This window comes from Melanostigma gelatinosum (genome assembly GCF_949748355.1).
Source record: "Melanostigma gelatinosum genome assembly, chromosome: 20".
Taxonomy (NCBI): Eukaryota; Metazoa; Chordata; class Actinopteri; order Perciformes; family Zoarcidae; genus Melanostigma; species Melanostigma gelatinosum.
Genome location: NC_136653.1, coordinates 20,492,022 through 20,512,125, shown reverse-complemented (window position 1 = coordinate 20,512,125; position 20,104 = coordinate 20,492,022). Strand labels below are relative to the sequence as shown.

General features: G+C 43.1%; 2 protein-coding genes across 2 annotated transcripts; one reads left to right on the top strand and one right to left on the bottom strand.

The window, feature by feature from the left end:
- The first annotated feature begins 386 nt into the window (after nucleotides 1-386).
- Nucleotides 387-11,769, top strand: chrnd (cholinergic receptor, nicotinic, delta (muscle)). Its single transcript, XM_079292115.1, has 12 exons — nucleotides 387-484; nucleotides 2,371-2,516; nucleotides 3,219-3,263; nucleotides 3,382-3,491; nucleotides 5,591-5,746; nucleotides 6,255-6,364; nucleotides 7,379-7,579; nucleotides 7,691-7,802; nucleotides 8,334-8,448; nucleotides 8,584-8,794; nucleotides 10,127-10,245; nucleotides 11,436-11,769. The coding sequence occupies exons 1-12, from the start codon at nucleotides 427-429 to the stop codon at nucleotides 11,625-11,627; spliced, it is 1,575 nt and encodes a 524-aa protein (XP_079148241.1). The 5' UTR covers nucleotides 387-426; the 3' UTR covers nucleotides 11,628-11,769.
- Nucleotides 11,770-13,318: 1,549 nt separating this feature from the next.
- Nucleotides 13,319-19,097, bottom strand: hhla2b.2 (HERV-H LTR-associating 2b, tandem duplicate 2). The gene is made up of 6 exons (XM_079292399.1): nucleotides 19,039-19,097; nucleotides 15,921-16,232; nucleotides 14,510-14,770; nucleotides 14,132-14,422; nucleotides 13,871-14,027; nucleotides 13,319-13,439 (listed from the first exon to the last, which is right to left on the bottom strand). Exons 2-6 carry the CDS (start codon nucleotides 16,210-16,212, stop codon nucleotides 13,376-13,378), a joined length of 1,065 nt encoding a protein of 354 aa, XP_079148525.1. The 5' UTR covers nucleotides 16,213-16,232; nucleotides 19,039-19,097; the 3' UTR covers nucleotides 13,319-13,375.
- Between the last annotated feature and the right edge of the window lie 1,007 nt (nucleotides 19,098-20,104).

The window sequence follows — 20,104 nt, the reverse complement described above, 5'->3', positions numbered from 1 at the left end:
CAGAACTGGAACATTGTAACGTGTTTAAGTTGTTTCCCGTTCCTGGAACATCAAAGTGTTTTCAGGTGTTTGTATAAAGGTATGAGGTGATCTGTTGGACTGTTCGTGAGCAGTTTATCCATTCAGTCTCAAATGTTCTTTGATAAACAGTCCCATAACTTCCTAAAAGTGTTTTCTGAAGTGAAGAGCAGATATAACATCAATCATCAGGCTTCATGGGTTCTGCAGGTGACATAAACGGTCGGTGTGAAACGGGCTTTCTGCGTTAAGTCGGAGACGCACCGTGCTTTGCGGTTAAACTCACAACAGTCCTTCGTAGAGCGTGAATGCGTTGGTCAGTTTGCTCTCCGGTGTTTCTGCAGCTGCCGCCCGTCACTCACTGCGCGTCTAAAGGGAGCTCGCGCGTCTCCTGCCCACCAGTCAGCCATGGAGCTCCGGCCTGCAGCGCTGCTGCTCGCGCTGCTGCTCGCGCTCATCTCCTCCGGTGAGTGTTGAACTGTGTGGTGTGTTCGAGGCCCAAACTGACTGTTCGCGTTAAAGAAGCAAAGATCTGGTGTCCGTTGTATCTCTATTTATTTAGATTTCTATGCTAATAAATACACAATATTCGGCACTTTTCCAACTCATTTATTTGGTGATGAAAAGGTGAGAACATCCTGTTGTGATTGAGCTGTTGATGTAAACTCGGGTTCATGGAGTCTTCAGCTTTATTTACTTTAAACACGAGTCCTGTCGTTTTATTTATCCTAGTCTGACCTTTATGATCGCATGCTTCTTTTGTGTGATATTAATTGTAATGTTTTACTGTAATCGTTTTTAACTTGTATGTGAAGCACCTTGAGATTTCACTTTTATCTTAAACTGCTATTTAAATTAAATTCATTTTTTAACTGTGTAGTCGATTGATGTTTTTTAAGTCCTTTAAAAAAAGCAAAATACCTAAAATTCACTGGTTTCAGCTTCAGATATGTAAATAATAACAGTTTTATTAGTATTTTATCATAGTTGGATAAAACAAGGAGTTTGAGTTTGTGAAGCTCTACTTGGGCTTTTTACTGTAACATGACGATTTATAAACGAATCGATGGTCAGATTCATCGACAACTAAACCAGTTGTAAGTTGCAGCGTTACTTTAATCCTTTAAATGAATAATTAAACGTCAGAAATAAGTAGAAACTATTAAGAATTACAAGACAAAATGTAAATGAGAGGTTTTCATTGTAGCTGTGAGGAACCTCCAGTGGCTTTGATTTAATGAAGTCAACATGCGAGAGAATAAAAACAAAGATGGCCGCGTGGTAAGCTGAGTGTTTGGAGGGTAAATGTCTGCTGTGTACGCGCAGTGTGTACGTGACAGGTGGTGTTACGGCAGCGGTGTAGTGTTCTGAACTACAGAGCAGCTGCCATTATACCCTGAAACATGACCTCCATGAAAGTATTCACACACTCCAGACGCTGTTTGTTATGCTGTGTGTGCGTGCGTGTGTGCGTGTGAAGTCAACTAGAAGTATTAGTTTTACACAATTTTGTGTTTTTTCTTTTTGTATTTATTTCTTTCACTTGTAATTGTTATATACTAGTGGTGGAATGTACATTTACTCAAGTGAGGTACTTCTGAGTATTCTTGAGTATTTTCTTTTTGTACATCTTTCTACTTCTCCTCCACTTCATCTCAGAGGTACATGTTGTACTTTTTACTGTACTGCATCTCAGAGGTACATGTACTTTTTACTGTACTACATCTCAGAGTTACATATTGTACTTTATACTGTACTACATCGCAGAGGTACATGTTGTACTTTTTGACTGATGTATCGATGTGTCAGAGGTACACGTACTTTTTAACTGATGTATCGATGTGTCAGAGGTACACGTTGTACTTTTTAACTGATGTATCGATGTGTCAGAGGTACACGTTGTACTTTTTAACTGATGTATCGATGTGTCAGAGGTACACGTTGTACTTTTTAACTGATGTATCGATGTGTCAGAGGTACACGTTGTACTTTTTAACTGATGTATCGATGTGTCAGAGGTACACGTTGTACTTTTTAACTGCTGTATCGATGTGTCAGAGGTACACGTTGTACTTTTTGACTGATGTATCGATGTGTCAGAGGTACACGTTGTACTTTTTGACTGATGTATCGATGTGTCAGAGGTACACGTTGTACTTTTTAACTGATGTATCGATGTGTCAGAGGTACACGTTGTACTTTTTAACTGCTGTATCGATGTGTCAGAGGTACACGTTGTACTTTTTGACTGATGTATCGATGTGTCAGAGGTACACGTTGTACTTTTTGACTGATGTATCGATGTGTCAGAGGTACACGTTGTACTTTTTAACTGATGTATCGATGTGTCAGAGGTCCTGGGCAGGAACGAGGAGGAGCGTCTCATCAACTACCTGATTAAAGAACGAGGATACAAGAAAGAGCTGCGTCCCGTTGAGAGGCAGCAGGACGTCGTCGACGTTTACCTCGCACTCACCCTCTCCAACCTCATCTCTCTGGTACGGACTCTCTCTCTGTGTGTGTGTGTGTGTGTCTGTTTGTGTGTGTCTGTCCTTGTGACATTTCTAATCCTCAAAACAATCATTTTCATGCAGAAACTGCAGAAAAATCCCGTTTCAGTCTCTCAAATATATGTAAATTTCCGTCTTTTCTCTGTTTTGTATCACATTAAACTGAATATCTTTGGGTTTTAGACACAACAAGATATTTAACGACATCACATTTTTCACTGTGTTCTGACATTTGTATTGACTAAAAGAGAAAAGTATTTATCTCAAAAATAATTGTTAGTTGCAGCACAATTTAGAACAATAAAGATGCTTTGAGTCACTGAAATATCTTCCATCCTGAATAATTATAATGTGAGCGTTTGTTTATAGGGAAGACAGAATATATAAATATATATAACTAAACTCCTTGAATACACTGTTGATTTTTGTTTCAAACGTTCATGTGATTATGTTTAAATTTCAATGATTACATTTGTTTGAAAAAGATTCCGATTAGTTAGTCACGTTAGAATTCAATTAAAAATGAATCCAGGCTACAGAAAGCAAATAGCAGTAATGAAATACAAGAAATATATAGTTAATACGTAAGTGAAACAATTAAAAACGTTGTTTTTATACTCCAGTATATCTTTAACAGAGTACAAGTTTGAAAAGGGAGTCGGTCCTCTTCTCTTCTGTTTTCATTTGTAGAAAGAAGTCGACGAGACTCTGCTGACGAACGTGTGGATAGAACATGTGAGTAAACGCTACTCTCCGGCTTCACGTTGAATTCACTTCTTCTGACGGAGGACTTGACTGAATACTTCTCTCAGTTACTTGACGTAACTCTCGATGTGTGTGTGCGTACTCGCAGACGTGGAATGACTCCCGCCTGTCGTGGAACATGACAGAGTTCGATGGCATCGAAATCATTCGTCTGCCGGCCAGCATGGTGTGGCTGCCGGAGATTGTGCTGGAAAACAAGTGAGATTCACTTTCCTTCTTGTTCACATTTGTCGAGACACAAAAATCTTCCTTCATAACGCTGGCAGCCCAAAGTTGCATTGAGAAGTAACTCTTTGTGTAGAATGTATGCTACATCCAAATGATTGAGTGATGTTTGCACACAGAGAGAACATGTTGTGAAACTGTCCATTTTCATAGCAAAAGGAACTATATAGAACTATATAGAACTATACATTGGGGAGAAGACATGCTTCTTTATCTGAAACTCCTCTCTGTGGTGTTCCCCAGGGTTCCATCTTTGGTCCTCTTCTGTTTGAATTGTAATCGCTTCTTCTTGGACGGATAATAAGATACTACACAGATGATTTACAACTATACATCTCAGAAATGTTCATTTTTAACCACTGACCATCATTATGTGTTGTTGGCTGTGTACGCTGTAATGTGTTAGATGTCTGGTCTTGTCTTGAAGATGGACTGAATGTCTTTAACTCTACATTTTGGATGCACTTAAATAATTCAAAAGACAGCACACACAACACTTATTCAAAAGTCTTTTAATTTGAGTTACGCAGTTTTTTTTCTGTGATTTTTTTGTTTCACTGCTGTCTTAAAATCGACTTGCAGAGTCTTTAAACCTTTATGTAACAGTGATGTGCATGTCGTTTAGGACGTCATGAAAATGAAACAAAGTACAAATTCTGAAAACATACTCGTATTTCTGCAGGTGATCAAGGTTTGAGACTAACGTCGTCTCGGGGACAATAGAACATTTTCCTAATAATGCCACATTGTAAACAACAAATCCTTGTTTAAATAGGCAGGAGAAAAGCTAGTTAACGTTAGCTGTTAGCAGCCGACGGGCAACACAGTGCCGCTTGGCTAAATAACAGACAATAACAGCTAACGCTAACGGAGGTCGCATTGACTTAGATTAATATGCGTTCAAACTCTATTCAGTGATAATGAGTATTGAGGTGAGTGTAATTATAACGTTATCATGATGTGTTCAAATATAATCTTGCAAAATTTCGTTTTTGGCGAGAAAATTTGAGGCGGATCATCACGGATTAATACAGAATTGTAAAAAAAACCAGTATGCAAACGGTGTTAGTATTATTATCGTGAAGTGATCGTGATCGTGAAGTGATCGTGATGTGATCGAGATGTGATCGCGATGTGATCGTGAAGTGATCGCGATGTGATCGAGATGTGATCGCGATGTGATCGTGAAGTGATCGTGATGTGATCGCGATGTGATCGTGAAGTGATCGTGATGTGATCATGATCGTGAAGTGATCGTGATTGTGATGTGATCATCATGTGATCGTGAAGTGATCGTGAAGTGATCGTGATGTGATCGTGATGTGATCGTGAAGTGATCGTGAAGTGATCGTGAAGAGATCGTGAAGTGATCGTGATGTGATCTTGATGTGATCATCATCGTGATGTGATCGTGAAGTGATCGTGAAGTGATCGTGAAGTGATCGTGAAGTGATCGTGAAGTGATCGTGATGTGATCGTGATGTGATCGTGATGTGATCGTGAAGTGATTGTGATCGTGATGTGATCGTGATGTGATCGTGAAGTGATCGTGAAGTGATCGTGAAGTGATCGTGAAGTGATCGTGATGTGATCGTGAAGTGATCGTGATGTGATCGTGATGTGATCGTGATGTGATCGTGAAGTGATCGTGAAGTGATCATGAAGTGATCGTGATGTAATCGTGAAATGATCGTGAAATGGTCGTGAAGTGATCGTGATGTGATCGTGAAGTGATCGTGATGTAATCGTGAAATGATCGTGATGTGAGAGCAGGTCCTTGGTGGTGTGTTCAAGTGCTCGGGGAGAAAGTCTGACTGCAAAAGTCGATCAAACTCATGGTAGAGTTTCTATAGAGCTTGCGGATATTTAGGAAAAAAGACATTCATCAAAACAAAATCTCACCTCAATGTCCCTTTGAATTGCCGCAAATTCCATGATTTGATTGAAAGCTCCAGAACAGCCACTAAATGTACACATTGTTGTACTATCACACATATAGGATATTTACTCCTGGAACTACACTGTACGTATTCATGTGTACATATATTTGCGTGTTGAATCCTCTCTGCCAGTAACGACGCCCAGTTCCAGGTGGCCTACTACAGTAACGTACTGGTGTATCCTGGTGGGCTCTGCTACTGGTTACCTCCCGCCATCTTCCGCTCCTCCTGCTCCATCAACGTCAACTACTTCCCCTTCGACTGGCAGAACTGCACGCTCAAATTCACGTGAGGCGCTTGAACCAGACGGTGTCATGTGGTGCATTTAAGGCACAGATGAATTTGTACGTTGTGTTTACATGTTTACTTTGTGGCAAAATGTCAACACTTATATGTCCAAATATTCTTACATACTCAACTTATCAGAATACTCCACATGTTTCATCGGGAATGTGCTTTGTCCTGTTTTGACCGGATCATTCATATTTTACAGATCAGAACAATAAAATAAATGGCGTTTAGATGTCGATTGTTTTATCATGAATGTGCAGAAATCCACAAAAAAAACATCAGAAAACTGAGCTTCTAAACCACCAAACAAGGACTTAAAACAAAGAGGTTTAAACAAAAGACCATTCTACCAAGAAAACGCAAACGATCACGCGACAGTTCAGACCAACTGCAGACTTTTGAGCAGCAAAAAAAAGACTTACTTAATATATGTAGGAAAAGGTTTTCTCTGGTTATCGCTTCTGAAATGTGATTTATAGATAACATTTCCCATGTTGCTTTGCAGCTCTCTGACCTACAACGCCAAAGAGATCCGGATGCTGCTGAAGGAATACAAGGTAGACAAGGTCAAATTTACGGTGGAGTGGATCATCATCGACCCCGCTAGCTTCACGGGTCAGTAGTCTTATTTTAATAAATATCGTGGAGGTTCCAGCGAAATTGTCTTTGCATATGTTACTTTATTATGATTATTTTTAGATTATTTTTATTTGGGCTACACTTGGTTTTTCACAATGAACATGCTGCGGATGCTGCAGACGGCTAACATGATACATGTTGGTTGACCTCGTGATCATTTACTGATATCAGTTCAATATAATGTTGAGTTTTCTGCATTTTGACGTCGTACTAAGAACAAGAACAGTGTTGGGAACAAAAGTAATAAATAGGATCATCATCTGTAGACCGTTTGAACACCTCATCTCATGGTGTTCACTGTAGGATATGGTGGTAAATATGGCACATTTAATTCACTAAAGTCTAGATTTTAATAAAAGCTCTGAGATGTCCTAAAATGTTCACTTTACAAAGTATGACTTTGACTTCATAACAATGTGGACTTTTTCTAAACGTTTTTGCCACTAAAGTGTAGAAGCTATTAATAAAGTGGTTTCAAAACCCTGCTGCTTATCTTGTGCACATCACAAATACCACACGGTATCGTTTCTGTAAATGTTTTCTTCCTCCATAATTGACAAATTGCTGTTTTCAAGAATCCTCCATGCTGCTAGGAATACAATTTGCCAGATTTATTTCCCTCAGAGGCATTTTATTTTAATAGTATATATATGCAGGAACAAAAAGTCATCTTTGTAGATACTGCCTTTAAAGGGACGGCATTTTAAACAGCTAAAAACATCGATATCAGTTTAAGTGTGTGCTATATTTAAATCTGTTATCTACCAGCAGACTCCATTCACAGAACCAGTGATTGTACCTGCTGGTTCACCGCTGCCTCCATCGGTTAGCTTGTTTGTGTCACTGTGTGACTTTGCTGTTTTAAAGGGTGAATTCAGATTCAACACAAACAACCCGATCGAGGCCCCGGTAGACCAGCAGCTCCCGTGTCATGTCATCCATCTTTTTGTGTCCTCTGCGTTGTCTTCCTCGCTGCTTTTCTCCCGACAGAGAACGGCGAGTGGGAGATCAACCACCGGCCGGCCAAGAAGAACACCTACAAGCACATTCCCATGGAGAGCAACAAGCACCAGGACATCACCTTCTACCTGGTCATCAAACGCAAGCCGCTCTTCTACATCGTCAACGTCATCATCCCCTGTGTGCTCATCTCCTTCCTGGCCTCGCTGGTCTACTACCTCCCCGCTGACAGTCAGTGCCCCCCACTTACCCTCCACTGCTCCCTGAACAAGCACATCAACACAAACGACTGGTTTACTGGTGTGTGTGTGTGTGTGTGTGTGTGCGCGTGTGTGTGTGCAGGTGGTGAGAAGATGACTTTGTCCATCTCGGTGCTGCTGGCTCAGTCTGTCTTCCTGCTGCTGATCTCTCAAAGGCTGCCGGAGACTTCCATGTCTGTCCCACTTATTGTCAAGTAAGAAACACACGCACACACACACACACACACACAACTACAAATATTTATGATACTACATTTATCTCTGATTGAATACAATATAAGTTTATTCGTTCAGTGAGTAGAAAAAGGGAGAAGAACTTTTTTATTTTATTTTAAGTAATTCAAGTTACAAAAAGGAAAAACAACCGGAGAGAATATGTAAAAACTAATAATGTGTTAAAGTAAGGCAACACTTTATATTTTTATAAAAACAATAAAAGCAAGCAGACAAAATAGATGAATGTTATTTTAAAGAAAATTAACTTTAAGCTGAAGAAAAGCATAAAAGAACAAAGAATCATTAAAACGAACGTATGAAAGTGCTTCAGCTTCAGAATTTCTCAACAAAATGTAAGATATCCGTGTGTGTGTGTGTGTGTGTGTGTGTGTGTGTGTGTGTGTGTGTGTGTGTGTGTGTGTGTGTGTGTGTGTGTGTGTGTGTGTGTGTGTGTGTGTGTGTGTGTGTGTGTGTGTGTGTGTGTGTGTGTGTGTGTGTGTCTCTCTCAGATATTTGATGTTCATCATGGTGTTGGTGACGATTGTGGTATTGAACTGTGTGGTCGTCCTCAACCTGCACTTCAGGACACCGAGTACACACGTCATGTCTGACTGGACCAAGAAGGTAACACACACACACACACACACACACACGCACACACACACACACGCATACATACTCCAGTACGTGTGTGTGTGTGTTTAAAACAAAAAATGCCCATCATGACTTCAAGCGTGCTGCTGTTGATTTGCTCTCCAGTTCTTCCTGGAGCGGCTGCCGCGCCTCCTGCACATGTCCCGCCCCTCGGAGGAGGAGCCGTCCTGGGACGGAGCGTTGGCGCGGCGATCCAGCTCGGTGGGCTACATCGCCTCGGCGGAGGAATACTGCAGCGTGAAGTCCCGCAGCGAGCTGATGTTCGAGAAGCAGTCGGAGAGGCACGGACTGAAGGCACGAGCCACGCACGCTGCAAGTAGGTCCACACTGAACATCTGAGAGTTTGATGTGTTACTGTTCTTTAGTCAAGCGTCTGAAAACAACGAGGCCTGTGATATTTATGATGCCGAGTCATGTTCTTACATTATCAACAATAAATCTCTCATTCTAACCAAGGTAACAGGGCGTTTCATTTGATCACCTGTCTGTGGGGTCATCTCCTCTTTGTGGTCGTCTAACAGAAGCTGATCATGAATCAACTTTTTATCCGGTTTTAAGTCACATTTTTAAGATTGACTTTGTTGTTTTTAACTCCGATGAAGGATTTCAGTCGTCGTACGTCTGGCTCTGAAGTTATCAGAGGAACGAGCTAACGTTAGCGGTAGCTCGTCTCCTCCAGGACGTCCCGAGTCCTCCGAACAGCGTCGGAGAAACACTGAACGTGAAGCTGCTTTATAATATTCATATACTGAACTATCTGCCCAGAGAAGTGTTTCGTTGCTTCTACGTTCCTCCTGATTCAAATATAAAGAAAATGCACTGCGGATGTGTTTGTGTGCAGCGAACGGTTAAAACTCTGTGTTTCATAATGTCGTTAAAATATCCTTGAGGAACCTGAACGCGCCTGAAGGAATCCTAACGAAAGAAGCTGACTGTCATGAAGACCACAACTCCCATGATGCCGCGCTGCTTCACCAAACTACCTCTGTTTTCACTGAGAGACCTCGAGTGGTAGAAACTACATATTGTGCGCTTAAAACCTGTAGAAACATTTACATATCGTCACCTTTTAACCTTATTTGTTAAACTTTATTGACACATCCAGCATTTACAAAGCAACAGGATGATTGCTGAGGAGTCTGTGTCCTGTATTTGCTCTGTTTTTGGCTCCACCACCTCCTGAGGGAAACATCCGTCTCTCAGCTGCTAAACGCGCCGCTATGTTCACCAGATAGTTTCTACCCGCGTCTGTCTGCTGCTGAGCTTGTCGCGTATCGAGGCTTTTTACAGCTTCTCCTCTGAAGGCGACGCGATGAGATCCGTGAGCGTGAACCAGAACAGTGACGCTGACTCTCACTGTGAAGCTTCGTGAAGCCAGAAATGTTTCCTTCTTTCCAACAGCAAGAAAAACAAATCTTTCCTTCAGAAACATGTTCAAGAAAACATTGATTTGTTACTGTATTTATGTATTTTAAAACATGTTTGTTGATGCTCTGTGACGTTTACTCTCATGATTTCCTGGACAGTAATGTTTCTCACTTCGTATCATTTCAGTCCAGTTTTAAACCAAGTGATGTGGGACTAAAGGCCTCAAAGCGCTCACGCCCTTATTCCATCACAGATGTATGAAAGTTGTGTTTCCGTGTAGTTGTGGAGCCGAAGGAAGAGGGAGGAGTGACGGATCAGCTGTATGCCGAGATGAAGCCGGGGCTGGACGGAGCAAACTACATCATCAAACACACGCGCAGCAAGAACGACTACAACGAGGTGAGACGGGACGACTTCCTGTCGACTGTTCCTTCATGGGCGAGGTTTCATCTGCCATTTTATTCATTGTTTCATCACTTTATTTGATTTTATCCCCGGACCTTTTATGATTGCTGTTTTATTTTCGAGAAGAAAGTAGAAAGTGCAACTGTATATAAATGAAGTTCATCATTATAATGCTGATAGTGTGCAAAAAGAAGAGAGAAGAAAATAATTAGCATTTTACAAACGCCTGCCCTGTTAATAAACTGTTCTAATAAAGTTCTAGCAGCGTCGAATAAATCGTGTCATTATCACATCACGTGACGATGCCACCGTCACTGATCCGACGTGTAAACGCAGCTCCGTTCTCCCAGTTTGCTGAGGAAGACGTTGAGTGTTCTTCAGGGCGTCCTGACCTCCATCACACACCAAACATCAGTGCTGGACCTCACCACAGGATCTCAACCACACATCTGGCTTTGGTCTTTGGTGGGAAACACTTACTGTCGAAATGTTAATCTCATCACCAGACTCCATTGACAGAAACAGTCAGAGTACCTCGCTGACAAAACTCATTCTAAAGCCTCTCTGTTGCTCTTTCAGTGACTCTGCGTTGAGAGTTTGAAAGAGAGACTGAAGAAGTAACACGTTGAACAGAAGTAACCACAACAACATCCTCACAGTTTCCTGATGCGTTCCTGATGTCCAATGTGACGCACAGACTGTTTGTAAGAAGCGGACGTAGTCGTCGTGACGTCACTCGTCGGTTTGTGAACTGATGGTTTGAAGCCTCGAGTTCGGCGATTTATCCGTCGCCATCTTGGTTTTTTTTGCAACCAGTGAACAGGAAGTGACCATATCTGGACGGAGGAGGAGTGACGTAGAGACGCAGTATACAGAGACCTGTCAATCAGCGTGTAGCCCCGCCCTAAAGCATCCCCTGCTTTATGGTCTGTGTGACTCTAAATGGACCATAATGTACTAAATGAACATCATGCTGTATTGAAGAAGACTTGAAACTAGAGATTGAGACATAAACTCATGTTTACAATGTTTACTGAGGGAATAAATCAAGAGAGAAGTAGAGTCATTTTCTATAGACTTCTATACAACCAGAGGAGTTGCCCCCTGGTGGACACTAGAGAGAATGCAGCTTTAACACGTGAAGCTCTGGCTTCACTTATCACATAATGTTTCTCTCTTCTCAGGAGAAAGATAACTGGAGAGGCGTCGCTCGTACGGTGGACCGCCTCTGTCTCTGCGTGGTTACCCCGGTGATGACTCTCGGCACCATCATCATCTTCCTGATGGGGATCTGTAACTATCCTCCACATCTGCCCTTCCAAGGAGACTCGCACGACTACAGGGAGGAGAACCCACGGTACAACTCTCCTGTTTGAACACAAGTTCCTTCCTTTCGGTTTTGTTTCCAGTTCCATCGCTGTGTGTGTGTTTTTAACTCATATTTGAAGTGAATAACTAAATCAGTATATCACTCTTGTGATTGTATTCGTGTGGTTTGAATAAACATTTACACTCAGACATCTTTGATTCGTTTGTGTCTGTCGTCTGGTAAAATAATCTAGTTTTAATATGTTATCTGTTTTAAATACTTAAAGACAGAATAAAGATTCAATCGAGGAGAATCGTGATTCATTTAAAGACACTGTTGGCTCCAAATAGATTTGTATATTTCAGCTGGTGAGAATGCGAGAAAATACCGTTTATGAATAAAAATAGCTTCAGGTTTTCTTTGTACATGAATTATAATTGAAACTTTCATTGTGTAAAGCTTCTGGACTTTCATTTGGTGTTGATTTGGGCGCTGCCAGTGGACAAAAGTGTTCCCGAGCACCAGAGTCCCGTCACGAAACCTCGTTTTACAGCAGCAGAGTGCGACAGTCTGTCCCGGTGTAGCTTATCCTGGTGCCACGCTGAGCAATAGTTCAGAGGCACGAGGCCTCTGCTGATCCCGGACCTTCACCTGCGACGACGGGATCTGAACCTCCAGGTGAGACTGATGTAAGGGACGCTGTGAGAGACGACTGCAGGGAACCATCACATCGCTGCCCGGAGAGGCCAAGATGGAGTCTCCAACAAAGAGTAAGAAGATCTCTGTGAAGCATTAAACCAAAGATATTTACTAACCTCCAGGGAGGTGGTTTCTTCTGTTGGGCGAGGTGGAACCCTTCAGCGCTACAGGTGACTCGCCTCAATGCCAGCCTCTTTTTACCGTAAAGATAAAAGTAGTTCAACACTCGTTAACTTGTCGCCGTTCTCCACCTGTCCACGCTGGACTTCCTCCAGCAGTCCTGCTCACCTGAGTCTCGTTACACAATCACCCGTCAGCATCAGGCCCCATTTCCTCCAATCAGACGGCAGATTGTCAACGTCACTTCCTGTCTCTTGAACCTGGACCTGCGTCTCTTTGCTGCCCTGTTCGCCTGTGGAGTTCACTTCTCTTTGGATTTGCTTCTGTTGCCAGTAAGCTCATATTTCATGCCTCATTTGCATATTTAAACATAACATGTCATAGAACTTGTGACACAATAAATACTGCTCTTAATGTGAGTGATGAAGTGGTGAAGTTTCATTTTAAACTTTACTCTTTCATTCCTCTGTGTGCTGAAGGTTCACACAGAGGGGTTTGTTCACACAGCACTCAGACTCATTTATACATTTATTAATAAACACGAGGATTAGCTTTGAGCTAAATCTGCCACAATACATGCTAAATAAATAAACAAACAAATAAATAAACTGAAACAGCAGAAACTCTTTAAACAATAACAGTAAACATCATTGGCAACTTTTGTAATGGCTTGAATTTTCTGTTTTTTGAACTGCTGCTGTTTCAGTTTATTTCAAACAGCATTTGGTCTTTAATTCTGTTGAGCACCAACTCGAACCACTTGGTGATTGATGACCTCCAGCTGGAAGCAAAGCTCACACCTTGAGTTCAGTGTGGAGCACATTCCTGGTCCAGAGTGTTCAGCTTCTCTTTGGTGATCAGGGCTGTTGTTGTATTGTTGATGCTCCCTTCAAGTTCATGCTCTCAGTGCAGGAAATAAGTGCATCAAGTATAAACTCATGCTTCATCCTCAGTGCAGATCTTTGTCTCTTCATTTGGCTCGAGGACTCTTTGGTCTTATTCAAGTTCGTCTTTGCCTTCAGCTGAATCATCTTCTGTCGTTTGAGTCATCTTTTGTTGTCTGCAGACAAAATGAAATGAAGTTGAGTGCTGAAACTCCAAATAATCTCTCATGTCATCATCTCAGCTGTGTCGACTTGTTTACGTCATCTTTGTAACAAAGAATGTAAAAGTTGATTTTAACTGATTAATCTAATAATTAAACTTTTATTGTTACATTGAGAAAATGTGTCTTTGTCTCACCAATTAAATACATTTTAATACCAACAAATGCATAAATATATAGAGATTTATGGATATAGATATATATCTACATCCATCAACACCTGTCATTAATACAGCCTTATTGATGAAATCAATGAATGACAGCATGTCATTACCTACAGAATGATTTGGGGAAATGAAACGAGACGTATGAATTAACAGTCATAACTCATGAAGCGTTCACCAGAGTGCTGCTGCTGTTGTGTCCAACACAGAAGACATACTTACTCAGAGGTTTGACCGTTGGATATCTTCGCGGCTTGTGGGTTCTTGTTTTTTCCCTTCTTCATCTTTTTATATATAAAGTATGCTGCTGCTGCTGCTGCGATTATTCCCAAAACTAAAATCACCCCGCCTGCAATTGCTGCGATGTTATTGGGACTGTCTGAAACAGAAACAGCTGAATCAGTGTATTTAACTTGATATGGTTTAACATAAACCAGATGTCACAGATGATAACGGTGACAGTTGCAGCTCTCGTCTTCTTACCTGGACTTCTCTCTATCCTCAGAAAGGTGTTGGTGATGTTTGTCTCCTCAGCGTTACTGAGCTCACAGGTGTACATCCCCTCTTGATCTGAAGATAAGTCCTTTAGCGTGAGGCTGCCTGACTCAGACACACTCTCCACCTGCTGCCTCCACTCCTCTGAGACTGTGGAGTCGGTCCCGGTCCGGTTCAGGATGATGTGACTGTGGTTGAACCTCCAGATGAGGCCTGTTAGAGGAGTGTTTGAGGACCTGCAGGGGATTGTTGTTTCAGTGGCTGAGCCGTTGATGGAAGCTAAAAAGATACAACGCACAGATGAACAGAGGTGATCAAATATCTGCTGCTCCTCATCGGGATCGACTTCTTCTGAGAAACACTTACTGGGTTGAGACCACGTGGCTCTCCTCTTGTTTGTTGGAGTGCTGATGGTGCAGCTGTAGTCCAGATCGGTACCTGAGACCATCAGAGAACTACTGATGCTGTAGAGCTGCTGCTCAGTCCGCTGGACTGTGGTTTTGTTCTGGAGGGTCACGCTGGACTGAGAGCTGGTGGACCAGGTGAGCTCAGGTTCAGGGAAGATCCCCTCTGAGCTGCAGGTGATCCTGTTCTCTACCTGCTGAATGTCGACTTTACGGACCGGAGCTGTGAAGAAAAGTTACAAAATAAAGCTTTGAAGTGTTCATGGATTCATAGTTTCTGTTTAGATTTACCTGCGAATAAAACGGCACTAATTATGAATCAAAAAGCTTTTACAGCAAAATCTTCTATCGCTTCTTAAAGTAAGTGAATGACTTCATAACAGACGGCTTCTGTTTACTGAATGAGTGCACGAACTTTACAGCATTTGCACTTCAGCCTCCTTCAACAGCTGATCAATGAATTCCGATCACAGATGTTTTTATCGCTTTATTTCGGGTACAAAGATTCGTTTTGTTTGTTTCCATCACTGCTCATGCTCATTGCAGTTCAGAAAGGGCTGATCTGCTTTACAAAATCCAGATCTGATTAGTTTCGTTATTTGCAGATATATGAATTTAGAAAACGTGTGGTGGACAGATGGGAGGAAGCTTACAGAGAATCTTTCAGACGTGACTTCCTCAGCACAGACGTTCTCTTTCTGTTGTTTTATTTGCTATCGGCGCAGTAGGTCGGCTTCTCCCACAACTGTGGAGATTGTGTTGAGTGAGGTGTCCCGATCTACTGGATGACCTTATTCCCACAGCCTTGAATAGATATCGGGCTTCTCCCCCCGAGAGTGAAACGTTATCAGCCGGAGGTTGTAGAGCCGTCGCTGAGAGAGCTCGGCAGCAGACAACACGAAGCCTCCTCTGCTCAGTGAGGCTGCATCGAAGAGACGTTCAGCGTTCACACGTCACTGAGCACGATGAAGCACGCAACACTTAAAGCACACTTCTCTAAATATCACTTTGGAACTGTTATCTAGTCACAGTAGTCATAGAGTCTGTTTTATATGTTATATATGTTTCTCTGGTTCAGTTTAGCTTCACACCAGCTGAGACCCGCATCGAGACAAGCAGCAAACCATGTTTGTGCCAAACTGAACTGAGATACCGTGCGGCTGAAACGAGCTCATGTATGAACAGCTCGTGACTTTATATCGGGCCTGGGTCTCCAGCAGCGTGGTGCCAGTGGTGGTTCTGTTGCCGAAACAATGGAGGATATTGCACAGGCGCACATGTTGTAGGAGGACAAGTAGAAACATTGAAGTTCAAACATTGTAACATAATAATGTTTGTGTGTGTTTTCTGTCATCAATGTGTGTTTCTCATACCGTGCATGTTTAACTTGATGATTGGCTCCTTGGTGCCGGTCTTGGTGCCGGTGTAGCACTTGTACGGGCCTTGGTCCTGGACCTTCGCGCCCGTGAGCCGGAGCGAGGCGTTTCCTCTGGAGATCTGGTCCTTAAACAGCGACGTCCGGTCCCTGAAGCGCGGGTCCTGGCGCCCAAACTGGTCTTGGTTGTGGTAGTAGGAGTGGACAGTGTATCCTGTTGACACCTGAATCCAGTGGATGACCAGTTCCTCTCCGGGCTGGAAGCTGCACGGTAAGATGCAGCTCCTCATGAAAACACAGTCCGCAGCATCTGAAACAAGATCAGGCGAAGAGACGTCCATCAAGCTTCAGCTCAGGGGGACAGCCCGACAGAGACATGATGGGACAAGACGAGGACAGAGAGATGATGGGACAAGACGAGGACAGAGAGATGATGGGACAAGACGAGGACAGAGACATGATGGGACAAGACGAGGACAGAGACATGATGGGACAAGACGAGGACAGAGACATGATGGGACAAGACGAGGACAGAGACATGATGGGACAAGACTAGGACAGAGACATGATGGGACAAGACGAGGACAGAGACATGATGGGACAAGACGAGGACAGAGACATGATGGGACAAGACGAGGACAGAGACATGATGGGACAAGACGAGGACAGAGAGATGATGGGACAAGACGAGGACAGAGACATGATGGGACAAGAAGAGGACAGAGAGATGATGGGACAAGACGAGGACAGAGACATGATGGGACAAGACGAGGACAGAGACATGATGGGACAAGACGAGGACAGAGGGATGATGGGACAAGACGAGGACAGAGACATGATGGGACAAGATGAGGACAGAGAGATGATGGGACAAGACGAGGACAGAGACATGATGGGACAAGACGAGGACAGAGACATGATGGGACAAGACGAGGACAGAGACATGATGGGACAAGACGAGGACAGAGACATGATGGGACAAGACGAGGACAGAGAGATGATGGGACAAGACGAGGACAGAGACATGATGGGACAAGAAGAGGACAGAGAGATGATGGGACAAGACGAGGACAGAGACATGATGGGACAAGACGAGGACAGAGACATGATGGGACAAGACGAGGACAGAGGGATGATGGGACAAGACGAGGACAGAGACATGATGGGACAAGACGAGGACAGAGAGATGATGGGACAAGACGAGGACAGAGAGATGATGGGACAAGACGAGGACAGAGACATGATGGGACAAGACGAGGACAGAGACATGATGGGACAAGACGAGGACAGAGACATGATGGGACAAGACGAGGACAGAGACATGATGGGACAAGACGAGGACAGAGACATGATGGGACAAGACGAGGACAGAGACATGATGGGACAAGACGAGGACAGAGAGATGATGGGACAAGACGAGGACAGAGACATGATGGGACAAGAAGAGGACAGAGAGATGATGGGACAAGACGAGGACAGAGACATGATGGGACAAGACGAGGACAGAGACATGATGGGACAAGACGAGGACAGAGGGATGATGGGACAAGACGAGGACAGAGACATGATGGGACAAGACGAGGACAGAGAGATGATGGGACAAGACGAGGACAGAGACATGATGGGACAAGAAGAGGACAGAGAGATGATGGGACAAGACGAGGACAGAGACATGATGGGACAAGACGAGGACAGAGACATGATGGGACAAGACGAGGACAGAGAGATGATGGGACAAGACGAGGACAGAGACATGATGGGACAAGACGAGGACAGAGAGATGATGGGACAAGACGAGGACAGAGACATGATGGGACAAGACGAGGACAGAGGGATGATGGGACAAGACGAGGACAGAGGGATGATGGGACAAGACGAGGACAGAGACATGATGGGACAAGACGAGGACAGAGGGATGATGGGACAAGACGAGGACAGAGGGATGATGGGACAAGACGAGGACAGAGACATGATGGGACAAGACGAGGACAGAGGGATGATGGGACAAGACGAGGACAGAGACATGATGGGACAAGACGAGGACAGAGGGATGATGGGACAAGACGAGGACAGAGGGATGATGGGACAAGACGAGGACAGAGACATGATGGGACAAGACGAGGACAGAGACATGATGGGACAAGACGAGGACAGAGGGATGAGGAGTCGTTGGTTCGACTGATATGTAAAGCTGTGTGTCGTCTGCATGAAGACAGAGAGCAACACATGATAATAACAATGATAATAGTGATAATAATCACTATTATCAAATCAACAAAAACATATTTCTTTTGTTTTTTTTAAGACGTTAAGAAGAATGTTGTAACAATAACACGGAAACAAAAAATGAAAGCATCCATCAGGTGTGTGTAGGAATGTGTTCTGTGTGTGTGTGTGTGTGTGTGTAGGAATGTGTTCTGTGTGTGTGTGTGTGTGTGTGTGTGTGTGTGTGTGTGTGTGTGTGTGTGTGTGTGTGTGTGTGTGTGTGTGTGTGTGTGTGTGTGTGTGTGTGTGTAGGAATGTGTTCTGTGTGTGTGTGTGTGTGTGTGTGGAGGAATGTGTTCTGGTTATGCAACATTCCATTAAAGACGTCGACTTGTCTTTCTGCTTCACAATGGAAATATTTTATATATTTCTTCTCGACATTCTGTCAAAAATAAATCAATAAAAGGGTCAAACATGGCCACTCTGGATTTGGCCATTAAAGTTCATGTCTCTGATCACACTCTTTATACTGGATGTTGAGTAAAGGATTTGCTTGTTAACCTTTTTCAGTTAAAGTGTTAATTCAGCCATGTGAGACATATTGTCTCACTCCTGTCTCGTGGTGTATCGCGATGTACATACTTCAGTTATGTGCTGAGATTTCCTCCACACGGTTCAGCTGAATGACATTTAGTTTCAAACAAGTGAAGCTCAACAGCACTGTGTTTGTTTAAAGTTCAAAGTACGAGTGAAACTGAAGCCTCCATTGTTCTGAGGGAGGCAGCTAAAGTGTCACAAGATAATAACTGAAAACTTTGGCAAAAACAAGCAGATGTATAAAAAGTACCAAGTTTAAAACGTTTTATTTAAAGTTTAGACTAAGATCAGACGGCTGTGAAAGCGTCACTCACCTGCTCCGTTTAAAGTCCTCAGAAAGGTCAAGACCACAAAAACCACGACATGCTTATAAATATCCATCCGGCTAAATTCACTCCGTCTCGCACGGGAAAGACAATAATGTGACACAGAATAAATAGGACAGTCACAGCAATGACACGAAACCTGTCGGGCTACTTGTGAAACGTATGAAACTTCTCGGCTAACGTTAGACTGTGACTCTCATGGTGTGCGTGTGTGTGCGTGTGCGTGTGTGCGTGTGCGTGTGTGTGTGTGGGTGTGTGTGTGCGTGTGCGTGTGGGTCAGTAGGATAAGGATTAGAATGTGTTAACGATTACAGTGTTGCGAAAGCACAGGTCCAAGGTCCAGAGCCGGCTGAAGGGGGTAACAAACGTTTAAAAGCCTGTATTTTAACTTTATCACTAATGGAGGACACTGATTCCTGCTTCGGAGACAGACGGACAGACAGTCTAATGGACGGAGCAGTTACTCCGTCTGTTTTGTCTGTTTTCCTGTGAAAGTCCAGCAACAATGTCACTTTGCGCTCGTGACATGCATACAGTCTTTTCAAAATAAAACATTCACAGGAAACTTAGTTTGGTTGAGACAACAAAACTACTTAGTTAGGTTTAGAAAACAAAACTACTTAGGTTGAGACAACTAAATGACTTAGTTAGGTTGAGATTCTAATTGAAAATTACCGAGAAATTTGCAAAACTCCATCCCCAGAGTTGATCTCATGTGTGTCTGGTGGGAGGTCCAGTTTGCTTCATAGCAGCAGTCAATTACTCACAACTTGCACAATCATTTCTTCATCTGATGACTGAACACTTGAACAGCAGGAAACTCTTAAAGACAGCAACTACACTCAGGTTTCAACGAGCACAAAGATCATCTTTATAAAGGAACTGGCTTCATAAAAGGAGCTATCAACTATCAGCTGTCAGCAGGGCAACGTAGAGTTCAACGAAACTGCTGAAACTCTGAGCCGGTTAAACAACAGTGGCGTCTTCTACTCTTCAGGTGTGGCGTCGCCTGTAGTTTCATCGTCAGGGATGAGTCACAGTTTGGCTCTTGGCC